General features: G+C 72.5%; 2 protein-coding genes across 2 annotated transcripts; one reads left to right on the forward strand and one right to left on the reverse strand.

Moving 5' to 3' along the window:
- Positions 1 to 5038: 5038 nt before the first annotated feature.
- LOC114544731 (glycine-rich cell wall structural protein 1.8-like) lies at positions 5039 to 5677 on the reverse strand (the record flags this gene model as incomplete). The annotated part of the gene is made up of 1 exon (XM_028563286.1): positions 5039 to 5677. A coding segment is annotated over exon 1 (639 nt), but the record flags the coding sequence as incomplete, so codon positions are not given.
- A 2124-nt stretch (positions 5678 to 7801) lies between these two features.
- On the forward strand, positions 7802 to 11101 carry LOC114544733 (the record flags this gene model as incomplete). The annotated part of the gene is made up of 2 exons (XM_028563287.1): positions 7802 to 7878; positions 11000 to 11101. Coding segments are annotated over 2 exons (179 nt in total), but the record flags the coding sequence as incomplete, so codon positions are not given.
- Positions 11102 to 17300: the final 6199 nt, after the last annotated feature.

Raw genomic sequence — 17300 nt, forward strand, 5'->3', positions numbered from 1 at the left:
CCTCTTTGCGCCCCGCCTCTGCTCCTGGCCGGCTCCCCCGTTCCCTCCCCTTGCGCCCGCCCGCCGTCGCGCGCGTTCGGTTCGTTTTCGCCCGGGCCTCTTTTCTGTGTGTTTCTTTGCCCCGTCTTTCCCCGCGCTCTTTCGTCCGCCCCCGCCCCCCGGCCGGGCGCCCGCCCGTTTGCGTTGGGCCCGGTGCGTGCCGCGCCGCCCGCGCGGTTGGTTGGGCCCCCCCCCGGCCCGGCCGCCCTCGCGCTTTCGCTTTGTGTGTTCCCCTTGTCCCCCGGCCCTTGTGCCCCCCTTCGCGCCTCTTCGCCGCCCCCTTCCGCGCCCGCCGCGCCTCTTCGCCCGCCGGCCGCCGGCCCGGCCGCCCCCGCTCGCGCGCCGCCGCCTCTCCCCCCCCGCCGCGCGTTTTGTTTCGCCCTCGCCCTCCTTCGCGGCGCCCCTGCCCCTCCTCTCGTCCCCTTCTCCCCGGCGCCCCCGTCGCTGCCCCTCCTCCTTGCCGCCCGCTTCTGCCCCCTTGCCCCCCCGCCCCCTTTGCCTCCCTCTCTCCCCCTCCTCTTTGCTCGCCCTCTGTGCCCGCTCCCTTCCGCCCTGTCGCCCTTTCGCCTCCGTCGCTCCCCGCCCCCTCCGCCCTTTTTCGCCCCTGTTCGCGCGCCCTCGCGTTGTTCCCCTCTTCGTGCGGGTTGCCTGGGCCCTTTGTCCCCCTGTTCGGGCGCCCCGCGTTGTTCCCCTCTTCGTGCCGGTTGCCTGGGCCCTTTGTCGCCCCTGTTCGGGCGCCCTCGCGTTGTTCCCCTCTTCGTGCGGTTGCCTGGGCCCTTTGTCGCCCCTGTTCGGGCGCCCTCGCGTTGTTCCCCTCTTCGTGGGGGTTGCCTGGGCCCTTTGTCGCCCCTGTTCGGGCGCCCTCGCGTTGTTCCCCTCTTCGTGCGGGTTGCCCTGGCCCTTTGTCGCCCCTGTTCGGGCGCCCTCGCGTTGTTCCCTCTTCGTGGGGGTTGCCTGGGCCCTTTGTCGCCCCTGTTCGGGCGCCCTCGCGTTGTTCCCCTCTTCGTGCGGGTTGCCTGGGCCCTTTGTCGCCCCTGTTCGGGCGCCCCGCGTTGTTCCCCTCTTCGTGCGTTGCCTGGGCCCTTTGTCGCCCCTGTTCGGGCGCCCTCGCGTTGTTCCCCTCTTCGTGCGGGTTGCCTGGGCCCTTTGTCGCCCCTGTTCGGGCGCCCTCGCGTTGTTCCCCTCTTCGTGCGGGTTGCCTGGGCCCTTTGTCGCCCCTGTTCGGGCGCCCTCGCGTTGTTCCCCTCTTCGTGCGGGTTGCCTGGGCCCTTTGTCGCCCCTGTTCGGGCGCCCTCGCGTTGTTCCCCTCTTCGTGCGGGTTGCCTGGGCCCTTTGTCGCCCCTGTTCGGGCGCCCTCGCGTTGTTCCCCTCTTCGTGCGGGTTGCCTGGCCCTTTGTCGCCCCTGTTCGGGCGCCCTCGCGTTGTTCCCCTCTTCGTGGGGTTGCCTGGGCCCTTTGTCGCCCCTGTTCGGGCGCCCTCGCGTTGTTCCCCTCTTCGTGCGGGTTGCCTGGGCCCTTTGTCGCCCCTGTTCGGGCGCCCTCGCGTTGTTCCCCTCTTCGTGCGGGTTGCCTGGCCCTTTGTCGCCCCTGTTCGGGCGCCCTCGCGTTGTTCCCCTTCGTGCGGGTTGCCTGGGCCCTTTGTCGCCCCTGTTCGGGCGCCCTCGCGTTGTTCCCCTCTTCGTGCGGGTTGCCTGGGCCCTTTGTCGCCCCTGTTCGGGCGCCCTCGCGTTGTTCCCTCTTCGTGGGGTTGCCTGGGCCCTTTGTCGCCCCTGTTCGGGCGCCCTCGCGTTGTTCCCTCTTCGTGGGGTTGCCTGGGCCCTTTGTCGCCCCTGTTCGGGCGCCCTCGCGTTGTTCCCCTCTTCGTGCGGGTTGCCTGGGCCCTTTGTCGCCCCTGTTCGGGCGCCCTCGCGTTGTTCCCCTCTTCGTGGGGTTGCCTGGGCCCTTTGTCGCCCCTGTTCGGGCGCCCTCGCGTTGTTCCCCTCTTCGTGCGGGTTGCCTGGGCCCTTTGTCGCCCCTGTTCGGGCGCCCTCGCGTTGTTCCCCTCTTCGTGGGGTTGCCTGGGCCCTTTGTCGCCCCTGTTCGGGCGCCCTCGCGTTGTTCCCCTCTTCGTGCGGGTTGCCTGGGCCCTTTGTCGCCCTGTTCGGGCGCCCTCGCGTTGTTCCCTCTTCGTGGGTTGCCTGGGCCCTTTGTCGCCCCTGTTCGGGCGCCCTCGCGTTGTTCCCCTCTTCGTGCGGGTTGCCTGGCCCTTTGTCGCCCCTGTTCGGGCGCCCTCGCGTTGTTCCCTCTTCGTGCGGGTTGCCTGGGCCCTTTGTCGCCCCTGTTCGGGCGCCCTCGCGTTGTTCCCCTCTTCGTGCGGTTGCCTGGGCCCTTTGTCGCCCCTGTTCGGGCGCCCTCGCGTTGTTCCCCTCTTCGTGCGTGTTGCCTGGGCCCTTTGTCGCCCCTGTTCGGCGCTCGCGTTGTTCCCCTCTTCGTGCGGGTTGCCTGGGCCCTTTGTCGCCCCTGTTCGGGCGCCCTCGCGTTGTTCCCCTCTTCGTGCGGGTTGCCTGGGCCCTTTGTCGCCCCTGTTCGGGCGCCCTCGCGTTGTTCCCCTTCGTGGGGTTGCCTGGGCCCTTTGTCGCCCCTGTTCGGGCGCCCTCGCGTTGTTCCCCTCTTCGTGCGGGTTGCCTGGGCCCTTTGTCGCCCCTGTTCGGCGCCCTCGCGTTGTTCCCCTCTTCGTGCGGGTTGCCTGGGCCCTTTGTCGCCCCTGTTCGGGCGCCCTCGCGTTGTTCCCCTCTTCGTGCGGGTTGCCTGGGCCCTTTGTCGCCCCTGTTCGGGCGCCCTCGCGTTGTTCCCCTCTTCGTGGGGTTGCCTGGGCCCTTTGTCGCCCCTGTTCTGGCGCCCTCGCTTCCTTCGCCTCTTGGTCGCGCTCTCTCGCGCCTTTTTGGCCCTGTTCCCGCGCCTCGTTTTCTCTCCTCTTCGTCCGGGTCGCCCGTGCGCCTTTCCGCCCCGTTCGCGCGCCCTCTCGTTGTTTCCCTCTTCTGCCGGTTCTGTTCGCGCGCCCTCGCTCTGCTCCCCCTTCTCCTGCCCCTGTTCGGGCGCCCTCGCGTTGTTGGCTTTTTTTGCGGCCCTGTTCGCCTGCTCCGCGGCTGTGTGCGTGTCGGGCCCCCGCCCCCCTCGTCGCCCCCGGGCTTCCTCTCCGCCGCTCGCCCCCGGCTCCTCCCTGCTTCCCTCCCCGTTCTTTCTTTCCGTCGTCTGCCCCTGCTTTCGCTCTGGCCCCTTTCGCTTTTGCTCGTTGTCGTGCTTTGGCGCCTTGTCCGCTCCGTGGGCCCGTTGTGCCGCCGGCGGCGCGCCTGCTCGCGTCTCTCTTCGTGTTCGCTTCCGTCGTCCCGCGCCCCGGCCTCGTTGCGTTCTCGCCCGGCTTCTGCTTTCGCGGCGTTCCCTCCTCCTCCCCCGCTGGTCGCTTCGCCCCTTGTCTTTTCCGGCCCGTGCCTGCGCCCCTTGTCTGCCTCTGCGGTTCCTCTCGTCCTGCGCCGCCTTCTCTTGCCCCCCCCTTCCCCTCGGGTCCCACTCCCTGTCTCCCGCCGGTCTCCCCCCGCTCCCGTTCCCTCTTGGCGGGTGCCCACCCCCGCTTGGCGCCTTCTGCTTCGCACGCTCGGCCGCGCCGCCTCGCCGCCTCCCCGCCACCGTCGCTCTGCCCGCTTGGCTGCCCCCCGCCCGTCTCCCTGTGGTACCCTTTTCTGCCCCCCCTCGCTCCCCCTCGTCCCGCCTCCGGGCTCGCTCGGCCCTGCTTTCCCCGTTTGTCTCCTCCTGCCCTCCCCTCCCGTGCGCTTTGCCCTTTTGCTCTCCCTGCGCTTTCGTTCTCCTTGCGCTCCCCTTAGGCCCCCTGCGTTCTCCTTTGCCCGTCGTGCCGCCCCGCCCCCCCTCCCCCTGCCCGTGTCTTCGGCTCGGCTCGCCCGGCCGCCGCGCGCTCTTCCTGCCCACGTGGCCGTTGCGGTCCCGCTCCGCTTCCCCGCCTCCGTCCACCCCCGCTAGCGTGTGGTCTTCCCCGGCGGCTTGCTCCTCCCCCTTCTTCTCCCCTCTCCTGTTTTTTCCCCGCGTCACGCCTCGCGTCCCGCTCCCCGGGTCTTCTTTCCCCGCTGTTGCTGCCACCGCCCGTTCCCTTGGCTGTGGTTTCGCTCGCTCGTCGCTCGGGCCCGTGGGACCTCTCGTTCCTCCCTTCCCTGCGCGTCCCTCCTTCGCTGCCGCGGCCTTTGGCTCCCTTCGCAGCGTCCTCGTTCCCTCCCGCCGTTTCCCCGCGCTTGGCTGCCTTCCTTCCTTTGCCCTTCCGCGCCCTGGGCCGCCCTCCCTTGCGTCCCCCCCCGTCCCCCGCCTCGCCCTGCTTGTTTCCTTCCCCCGTCGGCTTCCCCTTGTCCGTTCCCGTTCTCCGTTGGTTGTTCCTCGCCTGCCGCCTCGCCCTGCCGGTCCCCGCTGCGTCCCTCCCCGCGCCGTCCCCTTCGCCGTCCGCCTTCGCCGCGCCGCCGCCCCGCCTCTCCGTCCGCCCCCGCCGCGTCCTCGCGCTTCCCGTCCCCGCCCGCCAGCCCCCCCCTTCGCGCCCCTCCTTTTCCCGCCGTTCCGGACTCTCTTTTGCCGCCTTCCCTTCCCTCCCTTGTTCTCTCCCCTCGCGGCTGCTCCCCTTGGCGCCCTGCTGCGGTTCTGCGTCCGCCCCGCCCCGCCCCTGCCCGCCTCGCTCGGCTTTTCCCGGGCCGTCGCCCGCGCCCCGGCCCCCCCGCCGTTTGGGGCTTTCCCGGCCGTGCCCCCCTCTCTCCGGCTCCCCCGCTTTCCGGGTCCCGTTGCCCGTTCCCCCGCCCCGCGCCCTCTTCCCGGGGCTCTCGCCGCCGTCTCCGCGTTCGGTTGCGTTGCCGCTTGTGCCCCTCGGTGGCCGTCTCCCTGTTCTGGTTCGGGCCTCTTCCCCCGCTTCCCTTTCGCTCGGCGGTCCGCGCCTGGGCCGCTTTGTCCCGGCCTTCCCTCTCTCTTCGGCTCGCCTCCCCCTGTCCCCCTGCTGTTCCCTGGCCCCTTTCTCCCCTTCCGTCTTCCCCGTTCTCCTTTGCCTCTTGCTCCTCCCCCCGCTCTGCCCCGGCGGCCGTTTCCCCCTGGCTCGCGCCCCCGGCTGCGTCCCGCCCGCCGCGCCCTCCCTCCTGTCGGCCCGTCGCGCTTGCTCCGCCGGCCGCGTCTCGGTGCGCCGCTTGCGCGCCTCCCTTTTCCGGGCTCGTTGCTTCGGCCGGTGCGTTGTTCCCCCTCCTCGCGGCTTCCGCCTTCCCTGGCCCCCGTCCTGCTGTCCCTCTCCCTCCCCTTTCGTGGCTCTGCTGCGCGTCGCCTTCGGCCCCTTCCCTCGGCGTTCGGTTCCTCCCGCCTCGCCCGTTCTGCTTCCCCCCCTGGCCCCCCGCGCTCGCCTTCGCGTGTCCGGCTTCCCTCGCGCCCGTCGGCCTTCTTCCCCCTTTCCCGTTTGCGCCTCGGTTCCGGTCCTTTCGCCCTCCGCCCTCTCCTCCTTCGCTTTCCCTGCTCCCCCTGCCTGTCTGCCCTCCCGCTCTCCTGCGGGCCCCTTCGGCGGGCCCCGCTCCTCGCTGGTTCGCTTCGTCTTCGCCGCTCTCCCCCCCTTCGCCGCTCGCTTTGCCCGTCCGCATCGCTCCGCGCTTCCCCCCGTGTTTCCGCTGGCTTCCCCCTCTTCCGGCCTCGTTCCCCTCTTTCGGGTCCCCCCGCTCCGCTCTTCCTCCCCTCTCTGCGCGCCGCCCGGTCGGTCGCTGCTGCGGCGCCGCCTGTGCCCGCCGCTTCTCCCCTCCCCGTCCGCGGCCGGCCTTTCCTTCCTTGCGCCCCCGGGTTTCGCTCCCCGGCGCCTCGCGCCCCTGTTCGCCTCCTTGGTCCGTGTTTCCCGCCGGGTCGGCTGGCGCCGTCTGGTCGTCCGCCTCCTCGGCGCGTCGTGTGCGCCCCCCGTCCCGCTCGCCCGGCCGCGGTTCGCGCGCCCCGGCGTGCCGTCCGCCCCGGTCGCCCTGCCGGCCCGCTCGGTCGGGTCGCCCGCCGCGCCCGCGCCGCCGCCCCCGGTCGCCGCCGCGCTCTGCGCGCGCCCGTCTTCCCCGCCGCGCGGCCGGTCCCCCTTCCTTGCGCCCTTCTCGCCCGTCGCCCCCCGCCGCTGCCGCTCGCCGCGCGCCCGCCGTGCGCCGTCCGCGCCCCGCGTCCGCGCGCGCCTCGTCCCTGCGGCTCGCGCGCGCGCCCGTCGCGCTGCGCGCGCGCCTGCCTCTGGCGGGGCGCCTTGCTCCCTCCTTCGCTTCCCTTTCCCGGTTTCCCGTCCTCTTTCCCTCTCTTTTCCCCGTCCTTTTCCTCTTTCCCTCCCGGTCCTTGTTCGCTCTCGGTCTCGTGCCTGTCTTTCGCTTTCGCTGGCGTTTCCCCCCGTTTTGGGCTGCCTTCCCCCCCCCCCGCCTCTTCGCCCGCCCCTCGCGCGCGCTCGCGCCTTGCCCCGTCCGGGGTTGTCCCCCTCTGTGCCGTGCTGTTCCCCGCCCCTTCGGCCGCCTCGTTGCGCCGGGCCCGTCCTTCTCGCCCCTCCCCTTCGCCGCTGCCCCCCGGCGCTTTTCCCGTTGCGCTGTTCCCTCTTCCTTCGCCCTTCCTGGGGCCTCCTTGTTCGTTTCTTTTCCTCCGCTTCGTCCTCTGCTTCCTTCCGCGGGTCCTCTTGCCTGCTCTGCGGTTCCTGCCTGCCTCCCTGGCCTCTGTTGCGCGCGTCGGCCGGCCCGCGCGCTCCGCCGCGCTCCCTTGCTCTCCCCTCGTTTCGGCTTCGTTCGCGCGTCGGTCCCGTCGCGCCGGCCCCGTGTGCTGCCCTTCGCGGGCCGCGCCGCTTCGCGCTGCGGCCCGCCGCCCCCCTCGCGTCGCCCCCGCCCGGCGTTTCGTTCCCCCCCCTCCGCCGCCCTGCTCCCGGTCTCCCCGCGGCGCCCTTTGCGTTCCCGCTTCGCTGCTTCCCTGCCTTCTGCCCTTCCCCCTCCGTCTCGCCGCTGGCTGCGTTCTTCCCGCTGCCCGCGCCCCGCGCTCCCCCGTTCCCCGTTGTCTCTCTCTTTGCCTGCCCCCTCCCTCCGCCCCGTTCCCCTTCGCCGTGTTGTGTTTGCCCCGTCCCCTGGGGCGGCCGGGCCCTGGCGCCCTGCCGCGCTCCTCGCGTTTCGCGCTCGCTGTGTCCCCTCCCCCGCCCCTTTCCGCGCGCCCGCGCGCTCCCCTCCCTCGTGGTTTGTCCGTTCCCGCGCGTTCGCTTGCCGCTCGCCCCGTTGCTGCTCCTTCCGCCGGTTCCCCTCCGGCCCTTGTTCCGCCTTTTCCTTCCTCTCCCTGCTCCCGTTTGCCCCCCTTTTTGGCCGTCCGTCGGCTGGGCCGCCGCCCCTCTGCCCGTGCCCCTCCGGCGGCCTCCCTCCACCCTTCCCTCGGTCGTCGCGCCGGGCGGTGTGTCCCCCGGGCCGGGCCGTCCTCCCGCGCGCTGCTGCCTCGCGCTTCCTACGGCATTCCTCGTTCCCGCTCCCCGCCTTCCCTGCTCTCTCCCCCGCCCGCCGCTGCTTCCCCCGCCCCCCTCCCCCTTTCGGTGCCGGCGCGCCTCGTTGCCTCGTCCGTGTCGCGCGCGTGCGGCCCGGCCCTCCGGGCCTCCCGCCCTGTTCTTGCCTTCCTGCCTTTGGTTCACCCCGCCCCCGTCCCTCTCCGCCGTCGCGCGCGCTTCGCGCCTCGTCTGCCTCTTTCGCCGGTCCCGGTCTCGTTCGTTCCCGGCACTTCCCCCGCCCACCTCCCCCCCCTCCGCCCGGCCCTGCCCCCCCCCGCCTCCCGCCCGCGCTCTCCCTCTGTCCCGTCCTTCCTCTGTCTGGCCCTGGTGCGTTTTCCCCGTGTTGCGTCCCTTCCGCCGCCGGCTCCCCTCCTGGTGGTGCCCTTCCGTCCCTTCCTTTCCGTTTCCGCTTTGCCCCCCTCCTTCCCCCGGCCCCCCCCTTGGTTTCCCCTCCGGTCCCCCGCGGTCCTCCCTCCCCTCGCTGCTCCCTCGTCGGCCTCGTTTCTGGTTCGCCCTCGGCCGGTCTCTGCTCGTCTTCGCTCCTCTCCCTTTCGTTCTTGCTTCCTGCCCCCTTCTTGGCCCCTGCTTTCGCCTTCGTTCGTCTTTCGTCCCTCCCCGCCTTTCCCCTCTGCCCCGCCCTCCGCCTGCCCCCCCGTCCTCTTCCTCCTTCCTTCGGTTCCCGCCCCCCCGGCCCTCGCCCCCCGTCCTCTTCCCTTCTTCCCTGCTTCTGTCTCCCCGCCCGCCTGCTTTGCCCCCTCCTTTTCCCCGTCCCCGTCCCGTCTCCCCGCCCCCCGTCCGCGCCCGCGCCGTCTGCGCGCGGCCGGCTCGCGCCCCTCGTCCTCCCTGCCTCCCGCGGCCCCCCTCGCTGCGCCCGCCCTCCCCCTCCGCGCTTTTTCCCTGCCCCCCCTTTCCCCTCCGCTCTTGGCGCTGGCCTTCCCGCGGCTGCTGGCCCCCGCCTTGCCCTCCCCTTGGTCCTCGTTCCGCGCTTTCCCTTGTCCTCCTTCCCCTTCCCCGCCTCCCCCCGCCCTGTCTTGTTCTTTTTGTCCCTCCCTCCCCCGTCCGGCTGGGTCCTTGCGCGCGCCTGCTGCCTTCCTTGGCTGTGGTCGCCGTTTCTCCGGCTCCCTCTCCGGCCTCGCCCCCTCCTTCTCCGTCCCCCGTTGCCCCCCTGGTCCGCCCCTCCCTTCCCCTCGCCCGTTGCTCGGGCCGCCCTTTGCCTGCCCCCTCGCCGGCCCGCCCCCCGCCGGCCCTGCGCTCGCCCCGTTCCTCTGCCTCCCCCCGTGGGTCCGCGGCCGCGCCGCCGCCTTGGTTTTTCCTCTCCTCCCTCCCCCTTCCGCGCGCGTCGGGCCTTTCGCCTGTCCGCTCTCGCCTTCCTCCGGTTCCCCGTCGTCCGCGCGTCCCCTCCCCTCCCCTGCTTTCCTGCGCCCTTCGCCGTTTCCCCGTCCCGTGCTTCTCCTTCGCCCTGCCTGGCTTCCTCTTGCGCCCCCCTCTGCTCCTGGCCGGCTCCCCCCGTTTCCCCTTGCGCCCGCCCGCCGTCGCGCGCGTTCGGTTCGTTTCGCCCGGGCCTCTTTCTTCTGTGTGTTTCTTTGCCCCGTCTTCCCCGCGCTCTTTCGTCCGCCCCGCCCCCCGGCCGGGCGCCCGCCCGTTTGCGTTGGGCCCGGTGCGTGCCGCGCCGCCCGCGCGGTTGGTTGGGCCCCCCCCGGCCCGGCCGCCCTCGCGCTTTCGCTTTGTGTGTTCCCCTTGTCCCCCGGCCCTTGTGCCCCCCTTCGCGCCTCTTCGCCGCCCCCTTCCGCGCCCGCCGCGCCTCTTCGCCCGCCGGCCGCCGGCCCGGCCGCCCCCGCTCGCGCGCCGCCGCCTCTCCCCCCGCCGCGCGCGTTTTGTTTCGCCCTCGCCCTCCTTCGCGGCGCCCCTGCCCCCCCTCTCGTCCCCCTTCTCCCCGGCGCCCCCGTCGCTGCCCCCTCCTCCTTGCCGCCCGCTTCTGCCCCCCTTGCCCCCCCGCCCCCTTTGCCTCCCTCTCTCCCCCTCCTCTTTGCTCGCCCTCTGTGCCCGCTCCCTTCCGCCCTGTCGCCCTTTCGCCTCCGTCGCTCCCCGCCCCCTCCGCCCTTTTTCGCCCCTGTTCGCGCGCCCTCGCGTTGTTCCCCTCTTCGTGCGGGTTGCCTGGGCCCTTTGTCCCCCTGTTCGGCGCCCTCGCGTTGTTCCCCTCTTCGTGCCGGTTGCCTGGGCCCTTGTCGCCCCTGTTCGGGCGCCCTCGCGTTGTTCCCCTCTTCGTGCGGTTGCCTGGGCCCTTGTCGCCCCTGTTCGGGCGCCCTCGCGTTGTTCCCCTTCGTGGGGGTTGCCTGGGCCCTTTGTCGCCCCTGTTCGGGCGCCCTCGCGTTGTTCCCCTCTTCGTGCGGGTTGCCCTGGCCCTTTGTCGCCCCTGTTCGGGCGCCCTCGCGTTGTTCCCCTCTTCGTGGGGGTGCCTGGGCCCTTTGTCGCCCCTGTTCGGGCGCCCTCGCGTTGTTCCCCTCTTCGTGCGGGTTGCCTGGGCCCTTTGTCGCCCCTGTCGGGCGCCCTCGCGTTGTTCCCCTCTTCGTGCGGTTGCCTGGGCCCTTTGTCGCCCCTGTTCGGGCCCCTCGCGTTGTTCCCCTCTTCGTGCGGGTTGCCTGGGCCCTTTGTCGCCCCTGTTCGGGCGCCCTCGCGTTGTTCCCCTCTTCGTGCGTGTTGCCTGGGCCCTTTGTCGCCCCTGTTCGGGCGCCCTCGCGTTGTTCCCCTCTTCGTGCGGGTTGCCTGGGCCCTTTGTCGCCCCTGTTCGGGCGCCCTCGCGTTGTTCCCCTCTTCGTGCGGGTTGCCTGGGCCCTTTGTCGCCCCTGTTCGGGCGCCCTCGCGTTGTTCCCCTCTTCGTGCGGGTTGCCTGGGCCCTTTGTCGCCCCTGTTCGGGCGCCTCGCGTTGTTCCCCCTTCGTGCGGGTTGCCTGGGCCCTTTGTCGCCCCTGTTCGGGCGCCCGCGTTGTTCCCCTCTTCGTGCGGGTTGCCTGGGCCCTTTGTCGCCCCTGTTCGGGCGCCCTCGCGTTGTTCCCCTCTTCGTGCGGGTTGCCCTGGCCCTTTGTCGCCCCTGTTCGGGCGCCCTCGCGTTGTTCCCTCTTCGTGGGGGTTGCCTGGGCCCTTTGTCGCCCCTGTTCGGGCGCCCTCGCGTTGTTCCCCTCTTCGTGCGGGTTGCCTGGGCCCTTTGTCGCCCCTGTTCCGGCGCCCTCGCGTTGTTCCCTCTTCGTGCGTGTTGCCTGGGCCCTTTGTCGCCCTGTTCGGGCGCCCTCGCGTTGTTCCCCTCTTCGTGCGGGTTGCCTGGGCCCTTTGTCGCCCCTGTTCGGGCGCCCTCGCGTTGTTCCCCTCTTCGTGCGGGTTGCCTGGGCCCTTTGTCGCCCCTGTTCGGGCGCCCTCGCGTTGTTCCCCTCTTCGTGCGGGTTGCCTGGGCCCTTTGTCGCCCCTGTTCGGGCGCCCTCGCGTTGTTCCCTCTTCGTGCGGGTTGCCTGGGCCCTTTGTCGCCCCTGTTCGGGCGCCCTCGCGTTGTTCCCCTCTTCGTGCGGTTGCCTGGGCCCTTTGTCGCCCCTGTTCGGGCGCCCTCCGTTGTTCCCCTCTTCGTGCGGGTTGCCCTGGCCCTTTGTCGCCCCTGTTCGGGCGCCCTCGCGTTGTTCCCTCTTCGTGCGTTTGCCTGGGCCCTTTGTCGCCCCTGTTCGGGCGCCCTCGCGTTGTTCCCCTCTTCGTGCGGGTTGCCTGGGCCCTTTGTCGCCCCTGTTCGGGCGCCCTCGCGTTGTTCCCCTCTTCGTGCGGGTTGCCTGGGCCCTTTGTCGCCCCTGTTCGGGCGCCCTCGCGTTGTTCCCTCTTCGTGCGGGTTGCCTGGGCCCTTTGTCGCCCCTGTTCGGGCGCCCTCGCGTTGTTCCCCTCTTCGTGCGGGTTGCCCTGGCCCTTTGTCGCCCCTGTTCGGCCGCCCTCGCGTTGTTCCCCTCTTCGTGGGGGTTGCCTGGGCCCTTTGTCGCCCCTGTTGGGCGCCCTCGCGTTGTTCCCCTCTTCGTGCGGGTTGCCTGGGCCCTTTGTCGCCCCTGTTCGGGCGCCCTCGCGTTGTTCCCCTCTTCGTGCGGTTGCCTGGGCCCTTTGTCGCCCCTGTTCGGGCGCCCTCGCGTTGTTCCCCTCTTCGTGCGGGTTGCCTGGGCCCTTTGTCGCCCCTGTTCGGGCGCCCTCGCGTTGTTCCCCTCTTCGTGCGGGTTGCCTGGGCCCTTTGTCGCCCCTGTTCGGGCGCCCTCGCGTTGTTCCCCTCTTCGTGCGGGTTGCCTGGGCCCTTTGTCGCCCCTGTTCGGGCGCCCTCGCGTTGTTCCCCTCTTCGTGCGGGTTGCCTGGGCCCTTTGTCGCCCCTGTTCGGGCGCCCTCGCGTTGTTCCCCTCTTCGTGCGGGTTGCCTGGGCCCTTTGTCGCCCCTGTTCGGGCGCCCTCGCGTTGTTCCCCTCTTCGTGCGGGTTGCCTGGGCCCTTTGTCGCCCCTGTTCGGGCGCCCTCGCGTTGTTCCCCTCTTCGTGCGGGTTGCCTGGGCCCTTTGTCGCCCCTGTTCGGGCGCCCTCGCGTTGTTCCCCTCTTCGTGCGGGTTGCCTGGGCCCTTTGTCGCCCCTGTTCGGGCGCCCTCGCGTTGTTCCCCTCTTCGTGCGTGTTGCCTGGGCCCTTTGTCGCCCCTGTTCGGGCGCCCTCGCGTTGTTCCCCTCTTCGTGCGGGTTGCCTGGGCCCTTTGTCGCCCCTGTTCGGGCGCCCTCGCGTTGTTCCCCTCTTCGTGCGGGTTGCCTGGGCCCTTTGTCGCCCCTGTTCGGGCGCCCTCGCGTTGTTCCCCTCTTCGTGCGGGTTGCCTGGGCCCTTTGTCGCCCCTGTTCGGGCGCCCTCGCGTTGTTCCCCTCTTCGTGCGGGTTGCCTGGGCCCTTTGTCGCCCCTGTTCGGGCGCCCTCGCGTTGTTCCCCTCTTCGTGCGGGTTGCCTGGGCCCTTTGTCGCCCCTGTTCGGGCGCCCCGCGTTGTTCCCCTCTTCGTGCGGGTTGCCTGGGCCCTTTGTCGCCCCTGTTGGGCGCCCTCGCGTTGTTCCCCTCTTCGTGCGGGTTGCTGGGCCCTTTGTCGCCCCTGTTCGGGCGCCTCGCTTCCTTCGCCTCTTGGTCGCGCTCTCCCTCGCGCCTTTTTGGCCCTGTTCCCGCGCCCTCGTTTTTCTCTCTCTTCGTCCGGGTCGCCCGTGCGCCTTTTCCGCCCCTGTTCGCGCGCCCTCTCGTTGTTTCCCCTTCTGCCGGTTCTGTTCGCGCGCCCTCGCTCTGCTCCCCCTTCTCCTGCCCCTGTTCGGGCGCCCTCGCGTTGTTGGCTTTTTTTGCGGCCCGCCTGCTCCGCGGCTGTGTGCGTGTCGGCCCCCCGCCCCCCTCGTCGCCCGGGCTTCCTCTCCGCCGCTCGTCGCCCCCCGGCTCCTCTCCTGCTTCCCCCCCCCGTTCTTTCTTTCCGTCGTCTGCCCCTGCTTTCGCTCTGGCCCCTTTCGCTTTTGCTCGTTGTCGTGCTTTGGCGCCTTGTCCGCTCCGTGGGCCGTTGTGCCGCCGGCGCGCGCCTGCTCGCGTCTCTCTTCGTGTTCGCTTCCCGTCCCGCGCCCGGCCTCGTTGCGTTCTCGCCCGGCTTCTGCTTTCGCGGCGTTCCTCCTCCCCCCCCGCTGGTCGCTTCGCCCCCTTGTCTTTTCCGGCCCTGCCTGCGCCCATTGTCTGCCTCTGCGGTTCTCTCGTCCTGCGCCCCTTCCTCTTGCCCCCCCTTCCCCGTCGGGTCCCCCTCCCCTGTCTCCCGCCGGTCTCCCCCCGCTCCCGTTCCCTCTTGGCGGGTGCCCCTCCGCCGCTTGGCGCCTTCTGCTTCGCCCTGCTCGGCCGCGCCGCCCTCGCCGCCTCCCCCCGCCCCGTCGCTCTGCCGCTTGGCTGCCCCCGCCCGTTTCCCTGTGGTCCCTTTTCTGCCCCCCTCTCCCCTCGTCCCGCCTCCGGGCTCGCTCGGCCCTGCTTTTTCCCCGTTTGTCTTCCTCCTGCCCCTCCCCCTCCCGTGCGCTTTTGCCCTTTTGCTCTCCCTGCGCTTTCCGTTCTCCTTGCGCTCCCCTTCGCCCCTGCGTTCTCCTTTGCCCGTCGTGCCGCCCCCGCCCCCCTCCCCTGCCCGTGTCTTCGGCTCGGCTCGCCCGGCCGCCGCGCGCTCTTCCTGCTCCCCCGTGGCCGTTGCGGTCCCGCTCCGCTTCCCCGCCTCCGTCCCCCCGCTCCGCGTCGTGGTCTTTCCCCGGCGGCTTGCTCCTCCCCTTCTTCTCCCCCTCTCCTGTTTTTTCCCCGCGTCCGCCTCGCGTCCCGCTCCCCCGGGTCTTCTTTCCCCGCTGTTGCTGCCCCGCCCGTTCCCTTGGCTGTGGTTTCGCTCGCTCGTCGCTCGGGCCCGTGGGCCTCTCGTTCCTCCCTTCCTGCGCGTCCCTCCCGCTGCCGCGGCCTTTGGCTCCCTTCGCGCGTCCTCGTTCCTCCCGCCGTTTACCCGCGCTTGGCTGCCTTCCTTCCCTTTGCCCTTCCCGCCCTGGGCCACCCTCCCTTGCGTCCCCCCCCGTCCCCCGCCTCGCCCTGCTTTGTTTTCCTTCCCCGTCGGCTTCCCCTTGTCCGTTCCCGTTCTCCGTTGGTTGTTCGCCTGCCGCCTCGCCCTGCCGGTCACCGCTGCGTCCCTCCCGCGCCGTCCCTTCGCCGTCCGCCTTCGCCGCGCCGCCCGCCCGCCTCTCCGTCCGCCCCGCCGCGCCTCGCGCTTCCCGTCCCCCCCGCCGCCCCCCCTTCGCGCCCCTCCTTTTCCCGCGTTCCGGCTCTCTTTTGCCGCCTTCCCTTCCCTCCCTTGTTCTCTCCCTCGCGGCTGCTCCCCTTGGCGCCCTGCTGCGGTTCTGCGTCCCGCCCCGCCCCGCCCTGCCCGCCTCGCTCGGCTTTTCCCGGGCCGTCGCCCGCGCCCCGGCCCCCCCGCCGTTTGGGGCTTTCCCGGCCGTGCCCCCCTCTCTCCGGCTCCCCGCTTTCCGGGTCCCGTTGCCCGTTCCCGCCCCGCGCCCTCTTCCCGGGGCTCTCGCCGCCGTCTCCGCGTTCGGTTGCGTTGCCGCTTGTGCCCCTCGGTGGCCGTCTCCCTGTTCTGGTTCGGGCCTCTTCCCCGCTTCCCTTTCGCTCGGCGGTCCGCGCCTGGGCCGCTTTGTCCCGGCTTTCCCTCTCTCTTCGGCTCGCCTCCCCCTGTCCCCTGCTGTTCCCTGGCCCCTTTCTCCCCTTCCGTCTTCCCGTTCCTTTGCCTATTTGCTCCTCCCCCCCGCTCTGCCCCGGCGGCCGTTTCCCCCCTGGCTCGCGCCCCCGGCTGCGTCCGCCCGCCGCGCCCCTCCTCGTCGGCCCGTCGCGCTTGCTCCGCCGGCCGCGTCTCGGTGCGCCGCTTGCCGCCCTCCCTTTTCCGGGCTCGTTGCTTCGGCCGGTGCGTTGTTCCCCCTCCTTCGCGGCTTCGCCTTCCCTGGCCCCCGTCCTGCTGTCCCTCTCCCTCCCCCTTTCGTGGGCTCTGCTGCGCGTCGCTTCGGCCCTTCTCGGCGTTCGGTTCCTCCCGCCTCGCCCGTTCTGCTTCCCCCCCTGGCCCCCTCCGCGCTCGCCTTCGCGTGTCCGGCTTCCCTCGCGCCCGTCGGCCTTCTTCCCCTTTCCCGTTTGCGCCTCGGTTCCGGTCCTTCGCCCCTCCGCCCTCCCTCCTTCGCTTTCCCTGCTCCTGCCTGTCTGACCTCCCGCTCTCCTGCGGGCCCCTTCGGCGGGCCCCCGCTCCTCGCTGGTTCGCTTCGTCTTTCGCCGCCTCTCCCCCTTCGCCGCTCGCTTTGCCCGTCCGCCTCGCTCCGCGCTTCCCCCCGTGTTTCCGCTGGCTTCCCCCCTTCAGGCCTCGTTCCCCCTCTTTCGGGTCCCCCCCTCGCTCTTCCTCCCCTCTCTGCGCGCCGCCCCGGTCGGTCGCTGCTGCGGCGCCGCCTGTGCCCGCCGCTTCTCCCCTCCCCGTCCGCGGCCGGCCTTTCCTTTCCTTGCGCCCCCGGGTTTCGCTCCCCCGGCGCCTCGCGCCCCTGTTCGCCTCCTTGGTCTGTTTCCCGCCGGGTCGGCTGGCGCCGTCTGGTCGTCCGCCCTCGGCGCGTCGTGTGCGCCCCCCGTCCCGCTCGCCCGGCCGGTTCGCGCGCCCCGGCGTGCCGTCCGCCCCGGTCGCCCTGCCGGCCCGCTCGGTCGGTCGCCGCCGCGCCCGCGCCGCCGCCCCCGGTCGCCGCCGCGCTCTGCGCGCGCCCGTCTTCCCCCCGCCGCGCGGCCGGTCCCCCTTCCTTGCGCCCTCTCGCCCGTCGCCCCGCCGCTGCCGCTCGCTCGCCCGCCGTGCGCCGTCCGCGCCCCGCGTCCGCGCGCCCTCGCCCTGCGGCTCGCGCGCGCGCCCGTCGCGCTGCGCGCGCGCCTGCCTCTGGCGGGGCGCCTTGCTCCCTCCCTTCGCTTCCCTTTCCCCGGTTTCCCGTCCTCTTTCCCTCTCTTTTCCCGTCCTTTTCCTCTTTCCCTCACCGGTCCTTGTTCGCTACATCGGTCTCGTGCCTGTCTTTCGCTTTCGCTGGCGTTTCCCCCCCGTTTTTGGGCTGCCTTCCCCCCCCCCGCTCTTCGCCCGCCCCTCGCGCGCGCTCGCGCCTTGCCCCGTCCGGGGTTGTCCCCTCTGTGCCGTGCTGTTCCCGCCCCTTCGGCCGCACTCGTTGCGCCGGGCCCGTCCTTCTCGCCCCTCCCCTTCGCCGCTGCCCCCCCCGGCGCTTTTCCCGTTGCGCTGTTCCCTCTTCCTTCGCCCTTCCTGGGGGCCTCCTTGTTCGTTTCTTTTCCTCCGCTTCGTCCTTGCTTCCCTTCCGCGGGTCCTCTTGCTGCTCTGCGGTTCCTGCCTGCCTCCCTGGCCATCTGTTGCGCGCGTCGGCCGGCCCGCGCGCTCCGCCGCTCCCTTGCTCTCCCCTCGTTTCGGCTTCGTTCGCGCGTCGGTCCCGTCGCGCCGGCCCCGTGTGCTGCCCTTCGCGGGCCGCGCCGCTTCGCGCTGCGGCCCGCCGCCCCCCTCGCGTCGCCCCCGCCTCGGCGTTTCGTTCCCCCCCCTCCGCCCGCCCTGCTCCCGGTCTCCCCGCGCGCGCCCTTTGCGTTCCCCGCTTCGCTGCTTCCCTGCCTTCTGCCCTTCCCCCTCCGTCTCGCCGCTGGCTGCGTTCTTCCTCGCTGCCCGCGCCCCGCGCTCCCCGTTCCCCGTTGTCTCTCTCTTTGCCTGCCCCCTCCCTCCCCCGTTCCCCTTCGCCGTGTTGTGTTGCCCCGTCCCCTGGGGCGGCCGGGCACTGGCGCCCTGCCGCGCCCGCGTTTCGCGCTCGCTGTGTCCTCCCCCGCCCCTTCCGCGCGCCCGCGCGCTCCCTCCCTCGTGGTTTGTACGTTCCCCGCGCGTTCGCTTGCCGACTCGACCCGTTGCTGCTCCTTCCGCCGGTTCCCCTCCGGCCCCTTGTTCCGCCTTTCCTTCCTCTCCCTGCTCGTTTGCCCCCCTTTTTGGCCGTCCGTCGGCTGGGCCGCCGCCCCTCTGCCGTGCCCCTCCGGACGGCCTCCCTCACCCTTCCCCTCGGTCGTACGCGCCGGGCGGTGTGTCCCGGGCCGGGCCGTCCTCCCCGCGCGCTGCTGCCTCGCGCTTCCTCGGCCTTCCCGTTCCCGCTCCCGCCTTCCCCTGCTCTCTCCCCGCCCGCCGCTCCCAGCTTCCC

Source organism: Dendronephthya gigantea, unplaced genomic scaffold (genome assembly GCF_004324835.1).
Source record: "Dendronephthya gigantea isolate DGI-Jeju-01 unplaced genomic scaffold, DenGig_1.0 000924F, whole genome shotgun sequence".
Lineage (NCBI taxonomy): Eukaryota > Metazoa > Cnidaria > Anthozoa > Malacalcyonacea > Nephtheidae > Dendronephthya > Dendronephthya gigantea.